General features: G+C 43.7%; 1 protein-coding gene across 1 annotated transcript in view; it reads left to right on the forward strand.

The window, feature by feature from the left end:
- Window positions 1-20,583, forward strand: part of CASTOR2 (cytosolic arginine sensor for mTORC1 subunit 2) — a 178,131-nt gene that overhangs the window by 82,664 nt on the left and 74,884 nt on the right. Inside the window, exon 2 of the mRNA XM_034752414.1 lies at window positions 4,644-4,714. Within this exon, the coding sequence (XP_034608305.1) occupies window positions 4,644-4,714 (71 nt within the window). The remainder of the gene's footprint in view (window positions 1-4,643; window positions 4,715-20,583) is intronic.

Raw genomic sequence — 20,583 nt, forward strand, 5'->3', positions numbered from 1 at the left:
AGTCCAGTCAAGAAGATGGCCATGTTGCAACTGGCAATCTCTATGAAGGACTAAATAGAAAACGGAAACTGAATTAGTATCTTCCCATCCCAGGTCTTTTCCTCCAGATCATGGTTGAGGCGCACAGGTGGGGGAAAGGCAAGGGAAGTTTGTTCTGTCTGTTACCTCCATCCTATCGATAAACAGAAAACTGATCTCCAATCAGGTGTTCCACACATTTTATCCATATCAAATTCATGCAGTGAATATAAGCTGAACATTTATTTAAGCTTTAGATGTAAAGTACTGTATGAATAAATAAATAAATAAATAAATAAAAAAATCTATAAACCCAAGTTGCTGTAAAGTGAATCCAACAAGAGCATCCCTTACCTGCAAAATGGATGTGTGTGTACTTATAATGTTAAGTGTGCATATACCCTTTCCAGTTTTGCTAGGTGGCGTCATAATGCATTGCAACTTGTTTTATGGTTGGTAATAAATTTACTTGGCCAGAAATCAAAAGTTTCCTTTATAAGCAAGATTAAAAAATCCTTGTGAGATGTTAATTCATGGATATCCAATGTTGTGTGACAACTCTTTCCCTTAGGGCAATAAATCTAGTCTGGGGTGATACAAAGGAGAGCATGAGGTCTTGTAGACAGGTTCAAGATTACTAATTATAGGGGAAGCTGTTAACAGCACCTACAGTTAGGCTGTCTAACACTTTCCATTTATAAAACATTATTCTTATACTCTCTTTTTTATTAGATATTCTATCGCCTCCATTGTTGCAGTAGATAGACCTTTGAAATTTGGCAGAAGGAAAGCCCTGGGGCTAGAGAAGTGCCTTTTCTTTGTCCCTCATAATTCCTTTAAGTTTTGCTGAGCTATAAACTTTTGAAAATCACCATTTCCTTTCAGTTGCTTGCATTTCTCAGGAAACTTTTTGGCAGCCTGTCAGAATAATCCCTGACCATGAACATTCTAAGGCTGGACCTCCGCTGCCACCGCCACCCAACGCAGCAGCTGCAGATGCTGCACTGGAAATGTCCAGAAATTGCCAGAGCAGCTGTTGCCTGGGAAAACTGGGCCAGGTTATCCTAAACCAAAACCAGCACATGCCTTTAGTGACACATCCCTCCATTTGGGGGCACCACATGGGGAAGTGGGGAGACAGTAATTGGGCCTAGATCCCCCTGACCATTCAGCAACCCATCCCTATCCCGGGATAAGAGTGTCTTGTCTGACAGCTAATGTAGTTAGTCCTGCAGCTCAAGTGGTAGCAATCAGTGCTGAAGATTCATAGATTCATAGATTATAGGACTGGAAGGGACCTCGAGAGGTCATCGAGTCCAGTCCCCTGCCCGCATGGCAGGACCAAATACTGCCTAGACCATCCCTAATAGACATTTATCTAACCTACTCTTAAATATCTCCAGAGACGGAGATTCCACAACCTCCCTAGGCAATTTGTTCCAGTGTTTAACCACCCTGACAGTTAGGAACTTTTTCCTAATGTCCAATCTAGACCTCCCTTGCTGCAGTTTAAACCCATTGTTTCTGGTTCTATCCTTAGAGGCTAAGGTGAACAAGTTCTCTCCCTCCTCCTTATGACACCCTTTTATATACCTGAAAACTGCTATCATGTCCCCTCTCAGTCTTCTCTTTTCCAAACTAAACAAACCCAATTCTTTCAGCCTTCCTTCATAGGTCATGTTCTCAAGACCTTTAATCATTCTTGTTGCTCTTCTTTGGACCCTTTCCAATTTCTCCACATCTTTTTTAAAATGCGGCGCCCAGAACTGGACACAATACTCCAGCTGAGGCCTAACCAGAGCAGAGTAGAGCGGAAGAATGACTTCTCGTGTCTTGCTCACAACACACCTGTTAATGCATCCCAGAATCATGTTTGCTTTTTTTGCAACAGCATCACACTGTTGACTCATATTTAGCTTGTGGTCCACTATAACCCCTAGATCCCTTTCTGCCGTACTCCTTCCTAGACAGTCTTTTCCCATTCTGTATGTGTGAAATTGATTTTTCCTTCCTAAGTGGAGCACTTTGCATTTGTCTTTGTTAAACTTCATCCTGTTTAACTCAGACCATTTCTCCAATTTGTCCAGATCATTTTGAATTATGACCCTGTCCTCCAAAGTAGTTGCAATCCCTCCCAGTTTGGTATCATCCGCAAACTTAATAAGCGTACTTTCTATGCCAATATCTAAGTCGTTGATGAAGATATTGAACAGAGCCGGTCCCAAAACAGACCCCTGCGGTACCCCACTCGTTACGCCTTTCCAGCAGGATTGGGAACCATTAATAACAACTCTCTGAGTACGGTTATCCAGCCAGTTATGCACCCACCTTATAGTAGCCCCATCTAATTTGTATTTGCCTAGTTTATCGATAAGAATATCATGCGAGACTGTATCAAATGCCTTACTAAAGTCTAGGTATACCACATCCACCGCTTCACCCTTATCCACAAGGCTCGTTATCCTATCAAAGAAAGCTATCAGATTGGTTTGACATGATTTGTTCTTCACAATTCATGATTCAGATCTTTGCTCATGATGATGCAGGAAGATATGGTTCTACATAAGAACAAATTTTGTACCTTTTCACTAGGAAATTACATACAAAAAACTATGTTAAAAGAACATTATTGAAGAACTAGAGGTCAAGCACGTGAAATTTAGCAAATGCCAGATTTAAGGTTGCTTGTGCATCCTTAACTCTGTCACCTTCTGCCTATGTACTATGACACAGTTGTTAATTACATGATCACATACTTTTTTCCCCAAAGGGTCCCGCCTTTTCCAGTGCAGATGTTGGATGACTAAGGGGGTAGAAATAACTTGGCCAAACTTAATGAACATGGTCAATCTTAAATCTAGCATTTCCTAGCTTTTGAGTATTTAACTTTGCAACCTAAACAATGTTTATAATAGGATTTTTTGTATGTGGTGTGTGTATATTATGCCTAAATTATTTAAGATTATGATGTATAAAATCTAGTTGAAAAAATATAATTTGGGACATTTCAAACTAAAACATTAGTCTAGATTCTTATCTTGATATATGCCATCCTAAAACTGGATTAACTACTTTTTTCAGTGGACAGTGAAACCAAAGGAGTTACTTGAGGTTTACTTTAGAGTTACTGAGATCAGAATCTGGCACTGTATTTGCCAAAGTTAGCAAAACCAGCACACTAGTTTTTGTTAAGGCTGTATAGAATATTCCATGAGAAATTAAAAATACTCAGTATTTGCAGTATTTTTGTTTACTGGCAGTGTTCACAAATATTCATACCTGGCTATACTGAAGTCTATGAAAATATTTTTCATATCATAGAGCGGGTTGAAAAATGTTTTTTATTTCCATGAAAAATGCGGACCAATATTTCCCCCCATATTTGGGGTCAAGAAAGAATTTTGCCCTGGGACAGATTGGCAGCGACCCTGGGTTTTTTTCGCCTTCCTCTGCAGCATGGGGCATGGGTCACTTGCAGGTTTAAACCAGTGTAAAATATGAATTCTCTATAACTTGAAGCCTTTAACTCATGATTTGCGGACGTCAGTAACTCAGCCAGAGGTTAGGGGTCTGTTTCAGGAGTGGGTGAGGTTCTGTGGCCTGCAATGTGCAGAAGGCCAGACGAGATGATCATGATGGTCCTTTCTTAGGTCCATGATGGTCCTTAAAGTCTGAGTCTATGAGTGACCGTGTAGTGAGAGAGAATTGTATTGCTGCTCCTCACTGTGATTCCTATGGGAGGTGAGCTCATATTTGAATGATGCAGCGCAATATGAAGCGTTTCTGCCATTGCTGGGAAGCAACCAGATAGTGTCTGGATTAACGCATTGAGTTTAGAGACCGTTACATGCGGGCATGTCTGTGTGTGAGAGAGAGAGAGATCTCATTGCACACTGTTACATTTTTTTCATTTACGTATCCAAAATGGCAGATCCTAAAGTTCTGTTTATTTAATATACTATGCTAGGGATGACCATATGTTTGCTGCACAAAATAGAGAGGCTGTGCCTCAGTTGACTCCCAGTGTCAAAAGACAGGCACAGAGAAGATAGGATCCTTCTGTTTGATTTAATGCTGCTGTTATTGACTCAGCTGTGCTGAGAATCATAGATGAAGAGCAAATCATCAGGAGGTCCTGGAATGAGGGAAAGGGAAGTGGCTTGGCAGATGGGATTTCCCCACGCAGAATGCCCTCCCAATGTGGAAAGGGGCTCTGAGATGGGGGGAGGAGGAGGAGATGTCAGGGCATCACTAGCAGAGTGGAGGGGTTCAAAGGTCCGTTTCAGGATGTAGAACCTTGAAGGTTCGGACAAGGAATTTCAAACATGATGCCATGGACAAGGGGGAGCCATTGGAAGGGTTTAAAGAGGGGAGTTACATAGTCAGATCAATGGACAAAAAAGATTGTTTTAGCGGCTATATCTTGGATAGATATAGCAGCTATCTGTTGGGTCACTGGGCAGGTAAGTGGAAGATACAGGAATAGAACCCCTGGCCCTATAGGCTGGGCACACTGACTCCTTACAAAGAGAGCAGGCAGTTTTGTGGGTACCGTTTCAAACAAACATGAATAACTCTACTCAGTCCATTGGCTAATAGAGCTGCTGTCCTGTTCCCCTATGCAGGTGCAAGTTCTTCAGTCTCACGGAAACGCCAGAGGACTATACGATCATTGTGGACGAAGAGGGGTTTCTAGGTAAGTCGCAGCACCTGCTGCTTTCTACTCTAAGCTGGGGGCAGAGGGATGCGTGTTTGCCGTTTTGTCATTCTCCTGATCAGACCATAAACGGAGATGTTTGTACAACGGTTCTGTTGGTAAGTACCAGAAACACAGTTATGAAAGATGCTTTGATCATTTAAGCAGCCTGTCTCCACTGCTTTGCTGTAAAAGACATTTCACATATGGAATGTGAATAATTTGTAGTGCAAGTTGCCAACTTAAAAAAAAAAAAAAAAAAAAAAAAAAAAAGAGGAGTATTGGAGAGCTTTTTGGAGGGAAGGGGGTTAACCAGAAAACCACCACATACAAAATGGTGGTGGACTTCTGGAAATGTAGTGGTCAGTCTTTTACCGACCCAGAGCACCCCCTCCTGATGTGACATGGCATTTCCGCCCCACTCTTCTGCTCGGTCCTTCCGTTGTCTGGTACAGTGGTGGCTTAGCTCTGCAGACAGGTCACATTCTAGTTCCACCCCTTCAGGGGTATCTGCGTCCCAAACAAATAACGTCTGACAAAACCGCGGGAATCAGCACAACGTCTTCCGCCCTTCCTGGGCTCCTCTTCAGTCTTACTGTTCGTCTAGAGCAGTGGCTCGTAGGGCTCCTCCCAGGAGTAAACCAAATGAAAATGCAAACGAAGCCAATTCTGCTCACCCCAGGCTCGAGCGTCTAAGATAACCCTACAAAGTGTTTTGAGGCGAGCCCCCCCAAGCATGGGTTGACAGAGTCAGGCTCGCAGCCCTCGCATTAGCGCTGTAAAAACAACTGTGTAGACAGCGCCCTGAAGTTGCAGCTCAGGCTGGAACTTGGGCTCTGAAGACCACTCCCCTCCCTTGGCTTTAGAGCCCAAGCCATAATGTCAAAGCACTGTGTACAAAGCACTGTGTATTTTGAGGGCGTTAGTGTGAGCCCTGCTAGTCTAAGTCCTTCAACCTGGGCCGGGAGGCTTGTGCCCATTCACTCCAAAATGCTGTGTAGACGCGCCCCGTGTCCATATTCACTTCTCCCTCCATCTGGCTTCTCTCCGGCCCTTCTCACAGAGAGAGAACTCCGGACCATCTCTCTCCTGGGACGACTCCTCCCAACTGCATTGACTGGATTGCTTCCTTTGAACTCCTCCCTGAGGCTGAGGCACCCTGCAGGTGTAACAAGGTGGAGCTAATGCAGCTCTCCGGCTCTAGTTAACCCCGCCTCGATTGATATGGGGTTTATACACCTCATTACAGAAGACTACAGTTACCTGCATGTTACCTACTGAGCTAGTTCATCATCCGCTCCCCATGAGCATATCCGATCGTGCGCCTCCTTATTGCCCTGATCTCCCCCCCAATCAAAAGAAGTACTCAAAGATAAATATTGTATAGCCTCCACACCTATAAAAAGCCAAGAAATAGCTAGTTAACTCCTCACCCAACCCTTGCAATCATGATGTCACCTTCTCCATCTCTGCCACCCATAATACACACGCTACCTCCTTCCACGCAAAATGTGTTGCCTTCCACCTGACCATGTGCGCTGGGCAGAAGTGGATGTTTTCTCACTGGAATGTCTCATCAACCCTGTGTTGCCAAAAGTATGTTTGTGAGCTGTAGTTGTTTGTTTTAAGCGTGTGGTGTTGGACAGTTGCTTAATGGAGGGAACGGTTTGGCTTTGTAAGTGGAAATAATTTGTAATGGTGTTTATCATTTTGAGACGTTTTTATTTGCAGCAGTGTTATTTAGGTGATAGAATGAGGAAGTGTAGCACTGCTATTATTAATATTTTTAACAGCTGCTCTTTGCGGTTGCACTTAAAGGTTACACATTTTGCAAGTTTGAAGACAAAATTCAATCATTAAAGTGTGAAACAGGAATTTATTCTCTATAAAACTTATAACTATGGAGTTGCTACCAATGCCACCATAATATTTAGTAGTTTTTGTGAGTACTTATGACTTAAGAATCAAAGCATTAGGAGGAAAAATTAAATTGCATGCCATCATTATTAGTGGTAGATTAATAATTTGTAACAAATGATTATTTCTGTGAATTACACCCTTTTTATAAGAGCAGTCATGAACAGATCATAGTTTTCTTGATTGTATTCCTCTATTGTAAATTGTTGGTTTAAATAATTTCATTAAGTATTCCCTGGTCTGTAAAGTGTTCATGAGAGATGTTGGTTTTGATGGAAGATGGAGGTCACATGCTACTGTTTTCTTCCCTGATAGGAAGAATGTAACGCCTATGTTTGTGTTTCTAGAGCAGATGTTCACTGTAACTGATTCAGAACGTGTTTCCTATGAATGTTTTGTAGTGTTTGTATTGTGGCAACCCCCAACTGAGATTTAAACCTCAGCAGAGTAGCATATAGTCCTTGTCCCTGAAAAACTTACAGTCTAATGGGAGAGACAGACAACAGGTGAGGAGGGGAAGAGATGTGCTAAAGATCATAGAGCATGTCAGTGTTGGAGCAAGGAAGAGCGCCCCGGTGTCCTGAGCCCCAGTCTAGAGCCCTACTCACTAAACCATGCTGGGTTTCTAAATTTGCTGCATTCGATGACATGCCATCGCCAGGGCTGCATATGGGGCAGTAATATCCATATGGGAGTGGTTCTTTGGCCTGATCTATACTGAGAATTTGCCCCAATTCCAGCCATTGGTGGCCAAAGCCCGGGCGCTATAATTGCACCAGTTTAACCCCTAGTCTAGGTAGGCAAAGTTTCTGTTTGCACTAGTGAAAATTACCCTTGCTTAAAAATGGAGTAAACTCAAAATAGCAGTTTTGCCTGTCTACAATAGGAGTTGCACTGGAGTAATTATACCAATGATGTAATCAGAGCAAATCCTCAGTCTAGACGGACGCTTGTCTTCAGGTAGCTTGGTGAGTCAGTATTGCCCCAGGACACCTCGGTGAGTCAGACAATGCCACCACATTCAAGTAGCAGTTCTTTCTGATTTGATGATTTGGACTTAATTTCCCCTTCGCAGGCATATGGCTGCTTTCCTGGTTTCCATACATGTGCATATCTGCTGATGACTGTCTTATTAACATTGCATCCTCTAACATTGGGTTCAATGACAATGGATTAAGTGGTGGTGGTGATATCAAGAGGATAATTATAATGGCATTTTAGCCTAGACAGTCTTGCATGCATCCATCCATCCACACATACATTGGCTCTTTCTCCATATTTGAATATGTTGTCTGTGGCTAGCTTCTCCGAGCAAGTGGGTAACTGCGTTCTGTATCAGCTATTACATCTAAATGGTATTTAAGGAGAGTCATAATGCAATAATCCACAAAGCGTGACTCACTCCCAGGCAAATTGCTGTGGATGTGTAACCAGTCGGAGACTGAGGAAAGGTATTTTGGCCCCTGATCGCCCCAGCAATTTCAGAAGCAACTGTGAATGCAAAAGTATCCCCACCCTACAATCTGTTGGATGAAGGGGGGAGACAAATGCCCTAATTTCTTCCTGCCTTACTCACAAGGTCTGTCCCCCAACTTGTTAATATCCCCTCTGTCTTGTCTGAATTGAGTTCAAGTACTTTGTCCTCAACCAGATTCCAGTCTCAGCCAGGCACTGTGACAACAAAGACACTGCACCATCTGGGCCTGATGAAAATGGGACCAAGCTGCAGGTAGTCATTGTATGGATGGCAATTCAGGCTGAACCATGTCCATCTCTCCCCCATCAAACACACAGCAAACAGGAGGGATGGTGAAACAGAGCCTCCTGGGACAGAAGGGAACCACTCCAAAGCGATACTGCCTACCCCAACCGGGGACTGGGCGCCAGTTACTAAAAACAGTATCGGCAACAGTATGCAGGGCTACTGACAGCTTGGCTGAATCGCTGCTGTGCCTAGCTAGTAATGGCCTACGTGCTGTCCTACGTCAAAAGTCTGCAAGTTTCTGGCCAGCTCTCAACCCGGCACACAAACACACTGGGCTAGTGTCTGAAATTCAGGCCTCCTTCCTTTATTCTCAGTGGTTTCCCCATTATTCTCAAGGAATAACAATAAAATCTCAGCCTAAATTTCCTCTTGAGCTTACCTCTTTTACCATTGTCCCAGCTGGGTCCCTGTCCTTGCTCCCAGTTCCCTTGGTCGGGTTCAAAGCCTTTAATGCACCTGGGTTGGGGCCAGTAGCACCTACCTAGGATGGCTGTGTGGTTAAGCTGGCAGAAGGGCTCTACTTTTCTTCGCAGGTTCCTAGTGCTGCACTGATACAGCCTGACTGGCAGGGATCAAGGACACGTGAGGACTTCAGTTTGTCTCACCATCACCTTCAAAGGGAAGATCAAAGGCTAAAGACTTTTTTTTTTTTTTTTTTTAAATAGGGGCCTAACTTTCATTCATCTGGGAGATGCTTACACCTTACCTTCCTGTAGGGGAGCATTAATAGTCTCAGCCTAAAATGGGCCCGCTACATCTCGTTTTGATTTAAGTAGCTGAGAGGTGCCTGGATCCAACTCAAAGTTGATAGGTTGAATCTTTTCCCTTGGTGAGCAGTGCTGGCAGGATCTCCCCAAAGAGAAGACGACATGGACCAACTCGCCACCAATCCCTGCTGCTGTTCTCCACAAAGTGGGGGATCTGACTCTCTCTCTCAACTGCCCTGGGCGAGACTTTGCAGATGCAACAGCGAGGAGGATGTCCTATCACCCAACGCCCTTTTGAGCCATCCAGGCCTCTTCCACTGCCTACAGCAATCAGGAAAAAATTAGGCTGGAAAAATATTAGCAGTTTCAGCTATGCTTTAGGTGGAGGTTTTTGTAGGCTGTCGTGTTTGTTAGCACGCCACACTTAATGACGTGCTATAATCACTGTTAACTGCTCTGACTAAAAAAGGCATCTCAGGAGTTTGTTTGCCTGGGAATAGGAAGAGAGGCAGGCTAGTAAGGATGCCATCATCTCTCCACCCCAGAAAATGACTGCTAACATTTAATTCCCTGGTGGTGGTGTGAGGGTTATATCAACACTGATCCTGACTGCTTCCAGTGGTGGTTTCTTGGGTGGTTTCTTTTTACTGGGGAAAGTCCTTGCACTAGCCTGGTAACGCAGGGAGATAATGCACAGAAAACTCTGTGCCCGAGTTGCTGCTGAGTCATATTAGCAAAAAAAGAGTTTGGTCATGAGCTTGTCCTGTGTGCAAACAGGTGACTGAGTATGTCAGGGGCTGGAGCGCTTGAATAAGTATTGTGAAATCCTCATGCACGTCACCTACAGCATATTCAGCACATGGCAGAAGATGAGGTGCTACGCTTGGGAATATACATATGCTGTTACTGTGCTTTTCATTTTTGTAAAGGTTTGGCTGGAAGCTTCCTGAGGTTGGTACAAATTCCTGTCTCCCTCAAACGCGCACACTAAGGCCAGATTCTCCACTGCTGCTTCATCTCCAATGGAGCTGCACAGATCTACACCAACTGAGCGTGTAGCCTATGCTGTCTTTACATCCTCATGTTTTTTTTCTTCAAGCATTTTAGCTTTCATGTTCTCTAAAAGGGAAACAAATGACCGCACATCTGGAGGTAGCAGCACTCTTTGACATCCTGAGTAATGCATCCTGGGAATGAGTTGCTAATGTTGGGTTCTTGTCCCAGAGATACCATCAAAATAAAATAATGGTGGTTTTGGTTGGGTGGTGGGGGCTGTGTTTGCCTGAAATGGAATTTCCAGTCAGCATTCATTCTGCAGCTTTTAAACAGCCTATCTGCTTTTTACTTCTCCATATCTAATATCAGCTGGCTTGTCTGCAGTCCTGTTCATCCTTTTTCACTTGGGAGTCCACTACCAGGCTTAGTGATGGTTCTCCTTGGATAGCTTCGAATGAAATGCCATCCATCTAGCCTCCAGTTTTACAGTGCTCCTTTATCATTGCACAGCATGATGTGAAATGAAGAACTGAGTCACTACCGGATCCGCCTTCTCTCCTAGATGCTTGAGCATAACTAAAGAATGGCAGTAACTGATGAGGCCTGTATAACTAGAAGCAGCGGTATGGAGAAGAGAAGATGTAAAGTTTCTCCCTGTTGCATTTCTTCATGGAGGGTTTCTCTCAGTTCTCTTTAGGTCCAAATATCTCTCCGACTTACCCGTCATGCTGACAAGGAGAAGGGATGGCATGTGGCCAGTCCGTTTGATAAGGAACTAACTTTTGCTGGCCCTTCCCAACAATTTTGACAGTGGTACTTGTAAGGTCAGTATGGTGACCACTCACACATTTCCAGGATACCGGACATTTGGTACTTCGGGGAATGGTATGGGCCCAAGTACGGTTTTGTCTCAGTATTGTATGGGGGAACAAACCACTCAAAAAGAGGGCAGTCCTGTTGAAACCGTACAAAGGGCCTACCTAAGAGTCAGAGGAACTGGTATATAACTTCCCACTAGGTGATGGGTTTTACATCATATAGTCTATTGGTTTTCAACTTTTTTTCACTCGCAGACTCCTAAAAGATTTCAAATGGAGGTGCGGACCCCTTTGGAAATCTTAGGCATAGTCTGTGGACCCCATGGGTCTGTGGACCACAGGTGGAATACAACTGATGTAGTCACTTTGACATAAAGCCTGTCTGCATGTAGGCCACACATGCCACCTGGGCTTTCACCACAAGTGGAATGGACAAGATTCCTTCTGAGGGCTTGTTAGCATCGCTGTGTAATTTGGGTGGAATGATCGTGATGATGCAAAGCCGCTTTGGCCCAGTGGATAGCATGCCAGACTGGGAGATGGGAGACCTGGGTTATACCCCCTGCCTCCAACTTAGCCTTGCTATATGATCTTGAACAGGACACTTCACCTCCCCTTGCATCACGTTCGCTCAACACCTGTATCAACAAGTCGATCACCTGGGTGGCGCAGTTTGAGATCTGGAGAACCACGCTCATCATTTCCATGATGAAATGCTGCTTCCACAGCCATCTCACCTGGTGGATGGCCTTTGAGTGTGATCCTCACCTGCTGAAGTGATGGGTAGTAGCTTTGACCTCGAGGGAGTGTTGCAGGTGGGGGTGAGAATTAAAGCAAAGAGGTGATGTGGGGAGTCCTCGTAGCTCACCAGAGGTGAAGGGTAATAGTGAATGCCAATTTGGGGTCAGTTCACCTGCTCCTGGGCACTAGACTGAGACCACCAAACTCATTTCATGTAGGTCACTAAAGGATAATCACTCTGCTGGCCTGGTCTGGATTTGAATGAGAGAGGGAAAAGGGTCTTGTGGTTGAGACACTGGATTGGGACTGGGAAGATCTGAGTTCAGTTCCTGGCTCTTCCCCCAGATTTTCTGTGTGACTTTGGGGAAGTAAGTTAATCTCCCATATACCTTATTTCCCCAGCTGAAATGGAGATGATAATCCTCATTTTCTCCCTCCCTTTTCCTGCCAGGTTGAGATAGTAAACTCTTCAGGGTGGGTCTCTCACTGTGTGTTTGTACAGCACCTAACACAATGGGGTCCCAGTCTCAGTTAGGGCCTTGAGGCACTACCATAGTACAAGTTAAAACAAACCAACAACAAAACAGCTATAGAGCTGGTGGTTGAAAAATCCTACAAATTTTGGAGAAGTGGGGGGAGGGGAGAGGTTTTCTTGAAATTCACAATCCCCAATACGTATCCTCAATATGGAAGTCACTGTACCTGGTTACCAGCTCTCTTCAGACATCTTGTGTCCCAGGTGACCTTGGAGTCATGGTCTGTCTGATTTTTCTATTTTGCTTCCAGTGGCTAATTCAGTAACAGGAAAACATTGTGTTGCTTTCACATCCTTTCCAGTCCACTAGTAGAAGATTGACAAAAAGCCAGGCCTGTAAATTAGTACAAGCAGTAAGCATTATTAGTTCAGTTCATATTGTAATAATAAAAAAAATCTTCACAAGGGGGAAACAAGCTAGTAGATGAAGAGATTAAAAAAAACTGTTATAAATATCCTTTTCTTTTTCTCTCCCCCCCCCCCCCCCCCAGTAACTAGCCCTCTGTATCTCAGACACAGTTGCTTAATTTGCCACCTGACATTTCTAACCACGAATTCCTTCCCCTGTTCACCACGTTCTGGCCATTAGGAGTGCCTGTAAATTGCTAGGCAGAATATATTTTCTCACTTATACTCTCTATCTCTCTGGTCTTTTCACTGACCTAATATATAATGTGTGTGTGTGTGCTTTTGAAATGATGTTGTGGTAATGGTATAAATGCAAATTAAACATGTTGGGAACTGACAAGTGACTACTCAGAAATGTTTGTTTGTCTGGAAAATTACTTTCCTCCCCCTGATATTTGTATATGTTCTGTAGGAGGCATCGTGATCTAGCAGTTAAAGCCCGGAGCGGCGAATCAGGATAATATGGATTACATTCCTTATTTTGTCTTGTGTCACCTTGAGAGGAGACTTAACTTCACCCTTCCTCAATTTATCCTGCCTGTAAAACTGAGATAAACTAGCCTACCTCACAGTGGGGTTGTGGTGCTTAATTAATGTTTGCAAAGATTATTTATTATGCCTGTTACCTTCCTCATAAAGTCTTTTGACCCATTTCCTTGCCCCTATTTAAAGAAATACTGTACAAATAATAGATATTTTCACTGTTTCCTCCAGCAGACGGGTGTGTGCTGATATCTATTTTTATTTCCCAACCCCAGTGAGAAAGCCAGACGTCTCTTCCTGAAACACTTGGCTGGCCATGACATCCTCCTTTAAGTTAATTAAAATCTCTGCAGTTTCCATACTCTTTCCAAAGCTTAAGATAAATAGATGCCATGTGTATCTGTTCGTCTATTCACTCTTAGGAATGAAGGACTTTAAAAAAGTTGTTAGAACTGAAATGGTGGAATGATTCATTGGGAATTTAGATAGGTTTCTGGGAGAGAAAAACAGATGGAAAAAGAGAGAGACAATCCTGCATGTTTACCTAGTTAGGTTAGTGGTTGGCCATTTGTGTGCTGCTCCATTGGTGGATTTTTCTAGGCAGGGATTTAGAGGAGAGCGGATCCTTTTGTTTATATTTGCCATCAGTAAAGAGGCTATGGCTCGCCAGCCTGATGGAAATGAGCCAGTCTAGGGGCATTATACACTTGATGACTGGGAAAGGAAGTGGGCAGTGTTTTAAAGCCTGTATGTAATATCTGTCTCCATTATGTATTTATATGGCCCCCGTTACTTTGGTATCTGAGTGCCTTACAATCTTTAATTAACCACCCTTCCTTGAATGTTCTCTTGCGACATTTGATAACTCCTTATGATTAATGAGCTGTTCCACCTTGTCTTTAGCTGTGACACTCGAGTACATGTGTGGCTCCAAAGCTTCTCTCTTTCACCCACAGAAGTTGGTCCAGTAAAAGATTTATTACCTCACCCACCTTCTCTCACAATCTTTATTATATTTATCCTGGCAGCATCCCTGTGAGGCAGAGCAGTGCCATTATCCCCATTTTACAGAGGGGAACTGAGGCACACAGACATACGTGCTGGAACTCAGGGTTGCCGCACCCCCTGGCTTGAACTGGTTTCCATCATATAGAGCGTTTACAGTTTGGTTCAATGCTCTCAGCACCCCCATTGCACTGATTGCTCCAGCACGCCTGCACACAGAGGCTAAGTGACTTGCCCAAAGTCACACAGGAAGCCGGTGTGAGGAATTAAATTTCGGTCTCCAAAGTATTGAGCTAGCCACATAACTGCTAGAGCGTCCTTCTGCCAAAGGGCAGACTTGCAAGAGACTCTCCCGTCTGGCCGCTTGCACAGACAGGGGTGGGTGTGACTATGGCAATTGCTCTATGGGAGTTGAGGGCACTCAGCACCTTCCCTAATTTTATTTCCTGGCCTGTTCTTTAGGACAGCAGTCTTGGATAGGAAAGGGGCTTCCAGGCCTTGGGCTTTCTAAGGATCAGCATGCTGTTGTGAAAGTGACAAAAACCATCCGCTGCTGGCAGACTTGGGAACCCTCATTGGCCAGCCCTCCCTTCTGTCTGCAGCTAGACAGACCCTTGCAGCACCTGCCTTTCCAAAATTTCTGAGGCGATAAAACTCAGCACATTCATGCGGAGTTTGATGATCAACTTCCGCTGACTTTTTTGCTGCAGTGAGGTCTTTTTTTCCGCACTTTTTGTCAGCCTAGAGTTTGCCTTTCCCTTCCATGTGACTGAGAGCTTCTTAGCTCCATCTGACTATCCCAGTGCCACCCTTCTAGCACAGCAGGTTCTGCCTAGTCTTACAATAGAGTCAGTAGTTTAATTATTGGGGTGTCTTTGACTTCAGAAATGCAGAGGACTGTGCTAGATGAATTTTGAAGTCCAGATTAGCAGCAGGTAGCCTGGGCAGAGGCCATCAGCATGAGCCGCTTCTTGTATGATAAAAGAACAGATTGGGATGGGGGAAATTGTTCTCCTTCCCATGCACTGATTGCATGATGGCTGTATGTCGTCCCTGTGGCCCACCAGCTGTCCCCTCAGGCTTGGGCTTCAGTGGTCTTAGAAAATACAGTAGAACTGAAGAGTGAGTTACAAACACCAGAGTTACGAACTGACCTGTCAGCCACACATTTAGAACCGGAAGTACACAATCAGGCAGCAAGAGACCCCAAAAAAGTACTGTGTTAAACGTAAACTTTAAAAAAAAAAAAAAAAAAAAAAAAAAAAGGGGGGGGGGGGGAAGTGTTTTAAAAACAGATTTGACAAGGTAAGGAAACTGTCGCTGTGCTTGTTTTGTTTAAATTAAGATGGTTAAAAGCCGCATTTTTCTTCTGCATAGTAAAGTTTCGAAGCTGTATTAAGTCAATGTTCATTTGTAAACTTTTGAAAGAACAACCATAACCTTTTGTTCAGAGTTACGAACAACTTCCATTCCTGATGTGTTTTTAACTCTGAGGTTCTACTGTATTGTTTTGGTTTGGGGCTGGATCAGTAAACTGGATAACTAAGTCTTCCTTGAAAACCTTGCCCAGCATACAGCATTATTGATTTAATGACCGAAGAAGAGAGTGTTATCCACCTGTTAGAAAAGGAACCAGAGTTCTTGGATTCAGCTCTATAATTCACTTCTCTGTCTGACCCTGGGCAAAGTAGAAACATTTTGAGGAGGGTGGGGAACTCTGTTTTAAGAAAATAATTACAGCGTTTGTTTTGGTTTTTTATAATCTCATACCTTTTAATACTTGTATAAGTCTTGTGTGGGATTCGACCACACAGTCCGCAAGGTTCAAGCCACACAAATGCTAAACCCCACCCTGCCAGGAATGTATTGGCTAATTCTTAGAAACATTCTAGACTCATAGAATCTTTGTGCCAGTCCAGGAACATTTTGTCTGAAAAGCCATTTATTTTTTAAAAAGATTATTTTTTCTTATTGCAACATATTTAATCGGAAAATAGAAGCTGATAGAACAACAAGTGTTAAGAGTCAGACTGTATCCCACTTCTTTCTTTTTCTTTTGATTTGTTTGCTAGAAATTCATTATGTACTTTTTTTTTTCCAGCAGGAATATATGTCCTCAGTGTCCCATCCCACACTGTCCCACTAAAATCTGGGCTTTTTCATTCACTGGTGCTGCAAACTCTGTGAGCAAAGCCCTTGCCAAGATATGTAAAGAAAGTTATGTCAGGAGGTGGGAAATCTGCTGATTTTTGCAATTTGCATACCCTAATTACCATAAACAACATACTTAATCCTTTCAGACTGTGAAAAACCATTCATTGGTGAGGCACTAAATGGGTCATTGAAGGCTGGCTGCTGACTCTGATGTTGAAAAACTATTGAGCAGGGCTTTCCTGTCTAAAAGCAAATAGCAACGGACAATAGCTTGGGAAGGAATTGGTATTTGATCACTGTACTGGGTGGAGTGGGCATTTCAGAGAGGGTGTTGTACTTATTGTGCGCGCACACCCACACACATACATCATCCGTGTGCCAGTCTCAAACGAGGCCTTCAAGTACTTATAATCAAAGGGGAGGCATTCTTTTCTGGATCAAACTCTGTCCTGGAGCTGTGGCTACAGCTACCTGGAGGATGACCATTCCATTTGCTGGCAACTTCTGAGGTTTCGAAATTTGTTTTCATTCTGCACTGGAATGAAAACAAAAACCTTTTGAATGTTTTCACAAAAATGGAGTTGTGTCAAACTGTCTGTCTTTTTACTTGTAAAGCTGAGGGAAGAAATGTCGCGATGTCCAGGAGAGCACACGTGTGCGTGGGGGGGTCCTGGCCTAGGAAATGATCTAAGCAACTGTAGTTGGGGATCAGGTTCAGATTTTTCAGGTTTAATTGTTATCACTGATACATTATGATTAAGTTCTTTTGAGGAAAGGAGAGAGCAGCCTGTATAGCATGACCTGGACTTGTCAGTCTTCACTGTTCTCGCAGGGTGCAAACCTCCTTTTTTTCCCACTGTGGACAAACATAGCAACTATTCTGAGAACTCACTTTGTCTGTATTCCACTTTTTTGGCCAAATACAATGATGATACGTTGGTCGTCCTCAGAGCACTTTGCAAGCCTACACGTTGACTGTCTTGTAACATCCCTGTGAAGTAGGAATTCACTTTCCCATTTTATGTATGAGGAGACTAAATGACTTGCCGAGGGTTATGCAAGTATTCTGTGTCACACTGGACGTAGGACCCTGGTTTCCTGGTTCCCAGTATCTTCCCTTAACCACGCATCCAAGTTTCTCCCCATGTCTACATTTGAAAATTGGAGATGACTGCCTGAGATTAATAATCTTGAAAGATGGTGTTAAGGATTTCTCTGCCATAATATTGATATTTTCCAATAATCCCCCTATCAAGCCATGGTTAGTCATCACTTTAACCAGGTAGGAATGTTAACATTTTATTGTCAGTGAATCCCAGGTCCATACAAAGTACTGACTATGGAGCAGCACTCACTTGTTTGCTGATCTGGCAGAAGTATGCCAACACACTGGGGTTTTTGCCACTGGTGCACCTCTTACTCAAAACTTCACGCTTAGAAAGTTCATAAATGAGGCCACAATAATTGGAGTTTTTTCAGGTTGAAATTGTTCCTTGTTTATTTTACATGATGACACCAATCACATGACTGGAAACATACCCAACCACATATTTTTCTAGGGTAGGATCAAGTTTAAAATGATGAGCTTGATAAAAGGAGAAATCATTGATGGAAATTCTATCTGAATAGGGTTTTTGTGAATCTATTTTTTACCCTCAATGCTTGATAGCTATTTCAACATTCTTTCTTTTGAGAGATGCTGAAGGTTGAAAGGATGTGAGGTATCTTAAAATGTGTATCAAAGAGTTTGTAATGTAGACAGGGCCTTAGCCAAAAACTCAAGTGTCCCTGGGGTTAAAACACTTTTCTCTCCCTTTTGTTTATCATCAAGAAGTTTATTTTTCAGCTGCAACAATCATCCAGAAGTGCTTTCGATTCAACATGCTCCAGTAAACCGGTCGTGCTGGGTTGAGTCTGCAGTGTATTTTGGATACAAGCAGGCAATAAGAAAGCATGCAAGGTTTAGCTGTAGTTGAGAATTGCAGGTTGTCAGGGGTTATATTATACCACAGAGTTGCCCATATGTTGTCTTTATGCCGATACACTTAGTACACCATCAGGCATTAATAAAAGTCAACATACAAGTCAACTGTTCTTCCAAGTCGTTTATCCAATTTGGAAAGCGTGTTAGCATCAAGTTAACTTAATTATATGTGGATTTGGGCTCTTGGTAGTTTTTAACCATTGAACTATGCAGATCAATTATTTTTAAATTCCTTTCCTGATGGCAGAAAATGATTACCTAGGAATCCTTCAAACCCCACACCCTCCATTCTTCACTGAACCCAATGGGCGAGGATTAATAAATCATTTATGATTTGTTTGTTTCCGAAGCTGAAAAGAAGATCCTCATGACAGACATCAAGGTGCCATTCGAAAACAGGTCACCGGCCTTCCATGAGGCCCAAGCTTGGAAGGTGCTGAAATACACCCTGCTGGCCAACACCCTGAGAGTCCAGGGCTGTAAGGTCCAAATCCACGCCCTGGTCATGGGAGCCCTGGGTGCGTGGGACCCCCCCACAACGAGCCAGTGCTGAGAGCGTGTGGAGTTGGTAGACGCTACGCCCGGCTCATAAAACAGCTCATGGTGTCCGACATGATCAGGTGGTCCAGAGGCATATACATGGGGTACATCACAGGACACCGTCAGTACCAGTTCGAGTAATCAAGAATGCCGGTCAGGGAAATAACCCACTTCCTTCCTTCCCTGATGAACCAAGGGACGCACCCCACCCATGTATTTATTCACTACACCAATACTGACTTGGACTCTAAATACATTCCATGGGTGGCGTACCCGAGATCACTTATCCACTGACGTTTTAAAAACTCCCGCACCCCAATCTGGGTTCATGCTGGTTATGTGCTATGTGTATATTTTATGAACCTTGTAACCGACACTTGTAATCCCTCATAACCCAAGCCTGACCCCAGATGTACAATACCTTCCTTCTTAACTTGTGTAAATTTGATTTTAAACATTAACTTTAATAAAATTTTTACTCCCATTGTGACTCCACTTACAGAGCCTGAACTGAAGAATGCTAGTTCTTGTGGCTATTTCCTTGCCAAACGGGTGCACTTTTCATACTAGTCTTACAGCTTTCTCCTTAAACATCTTCATGTCTTAAGATACAGTCACGGTTGCATCAGTGTCATGTTCCTGTATAAAAGTCATGGAAACTGAATTAAAGACACGTGTTTGCTAACTTAAGGCTGCACCATGATGAGAATAGTTGCAGTGGCCAAAGGGCTGCTTGCATGATTAAAGATTGCAACACCGGAGTTCCTGTTTGGCACCCATGATTGCTGTGTAAAAGGATGGAAAGCTCCTTGCACTTTCCCTTTTCCCCAACCCCCCATGCACTGTGCAACATGCAAGCAGAAGCCTGGCCCTGAGCATCTTGCAATAGACATGTTTACTATTTTGCATAAGCCTGAGCTTTGCTAATTTTCTGCTGGGCTTGTTTTCAGCAGGGTTTGCAGAATTGCACTTCGTAGGGCTTGTTTAAGATTGACGGATTCGTCTTCAGCTGAAGCTGCCTTGCTCCATCCTCCGATTTAATCTGTTGGTCAGTTATCTAATTTCTGCAGCGATAATTAACTGTGTCATTGGAATAAGAAATAGAACGTGTAGCTCTTGGAGTGTAAATGTGTAAATTAAACAATTCCATAAATCTGGGTTCAAGTCGTCTTCTCAACGGGCTAAAAGGTGTTGCTAATAACAGCTATGTGGACTGAAAGTCCCTTTCAGGGACCTGGTCACCCTGAGCTCTAGTCCAGGGATTCTTAACCTTTTTCTGTCTGAGTAGGGTGACTAGATAGCAACTGTGAAAAAATGGGACGGGGGGCGGGGGTAATAGGCGCCTATATAAAAAAAAAGTCCCAAAAAACGGGACTGTCCCTTTAAAAACAGGACATTTGGTCACCCTATTTCTGAGGCCCCCTGATATGCTATAAAAACTCCACAGCTCACCTGTGCCACAACATCTGGTTTTCCTCATAAAAGCCAGGCCTGGCATTAAGGGATAGCAAGCAGGGCAATTGCCCGGGGTACCAAACCACAGGGAGCAACGAGAAGCTAAGTTTCTCAGGCTTCTGCTTCAGCCCCAGGTGGCAGGGCTCCAGGCTTCAGCCCCATACAGTGGGGCTTTGGCTTTCAGCCCTGGGCCCCAACAAGTCTAACGCTGGTATTGTTTGGCAGCCCCCCTGAAACCTGCTCACGACCCCGCAGGGGGTCCCGGACCCCTGGTGGAGAACCACTGCTCTAGCCCACTCTAAGCATGTCTTGCACAGCACCTAGCAGATTGTTGGCACTAAATAAGTAATAATCTCTCGGG

Source organism: Trachemys scripta, chromosome 18, assembly GCF_013100865.1.
Source record: "Trachemys scripta elegans isolate TJP31775 chromosome 18, CAS_Tse_1.0, whole genome shotgun sequence".
Classification (NCBI taxonomy): domain Eukaryota; kingdom Metazoa; phylum Chordata; order Testudines; family Emydidae; genus Trachemys; species Trachemys scripta.